Source organism: Monopterus albus, unplaced genomic scaffold, assembly GCF_001952655.1.
Source record: "Monopterus albus unplaced genomic scaffold, M_albus_1.0 scaffold4627.1, whole genome shotgun sequence".
In the NCBI taxonomy this organism is placed as follows: domain Eukaryota; kingdom Metazoa; phylum Chordata; class Actinopteri; order Synbranchiformes; family Synbranchidae; genus Monopterus; species Monopterus albus.
In genome coordinates this window covers 1-861 of record NW_018132494.1, presented here as the reverse complement: position 1 = coordinate 861, position 861 = coordinate 1, and the positions used below count along the sequence as shown (strand labels likewise).

The window sequence follows — 861 nt, the reverse complement described above, 5'->3', positions numbered from 1 at the left end:
ACTGACTTTTTCAGGTTACTTCTGTGCACTGCCGGACCTTCTTGCTTGTCATACCCCTGACTCCTCTTGGGGAATTTCTGGCTCTGAACGAGCACTTGAACCTGTTTAGTCAATTCATCTATCTTATTTTCAATGTTAGTGGTTCCACTCTGTTGTGAATTTGGCACTTGCTGGGGTTCACTGGTTTTGATGGGGTTCTTGGACTTTTGATTTAACTTCTCCACTTGCTTGGCCAACTCACTCACTCTCTTCTCGAGCTTAGACGTCTCACTCTGTCGGATTCCGTCCGAGGAGACAGGTTCATGATCATAGGCCGACATGTCGTAAATGGAATGAGCATGAGCAGCAGCTTTTGTGACCCCTAAGTGTTTTTTCATCCTGTCTAACTTGGCTGATCGACGATCTTCCTCAGATCTCAACATGAGGAGTAGTTCAGGGAACGATGGAGGATTATCCTTTTTGTACTCTAATTGTAAGCCTATGATGAGACTCTGATCCCAACAGCCCCTACAGAACTGCCGGAGTAATAACTCACTGGGATTTCCAGTTGTGGCTCCCCCTCTAGAAACTGCCCTAGTGAGGAGGGAATGAAGTCGGTTTAGGTATGCCGAGGGTTTTTCTCCATTGTTTTGATTAGAGCTGAGGAATGCTGCAAACAACTCTTCTCCGTCTTCCACTACGCCAAAGGCAGAATCAAGTTGAGCGACATAGGTGCTTGCCAGTGAACTCACTCCCAAATGTTTTACTGTGTCTGCAGCTGGGCTCAGCAAGCTTTCAAGGATTTTCTTTACCTTTTGTGCATCGCTCAAAGCAGGGTCGCTAAGAAGGAGACCAACTTGGGTGCGCCAGATCTCGTAGTCA

General features: G+C 46.8%; 1 protein-coding gene across 1 annotated transcript; it reads right to left on the bottom strand.

The window, feature by feature from the left end:
- Nucleotides 1-6: 6 nt before the first annotated feature.
- LOC109954219 (paraneoplastic antigen Ma1 homolog) lies at nucleotides 7-857 on the bottom strand (the record flags this gene model as incomplete). The annotated part of the gene is made up of 1 exon (XM_020589615.1): nucleotides 7-857. A coding segment is annotated over one exon (851 nt), but the record flags the coding sequence as incomplete, so codon positions are not given.
- Nucleotides 858-861: the final 4 nt, after the last annotated feature.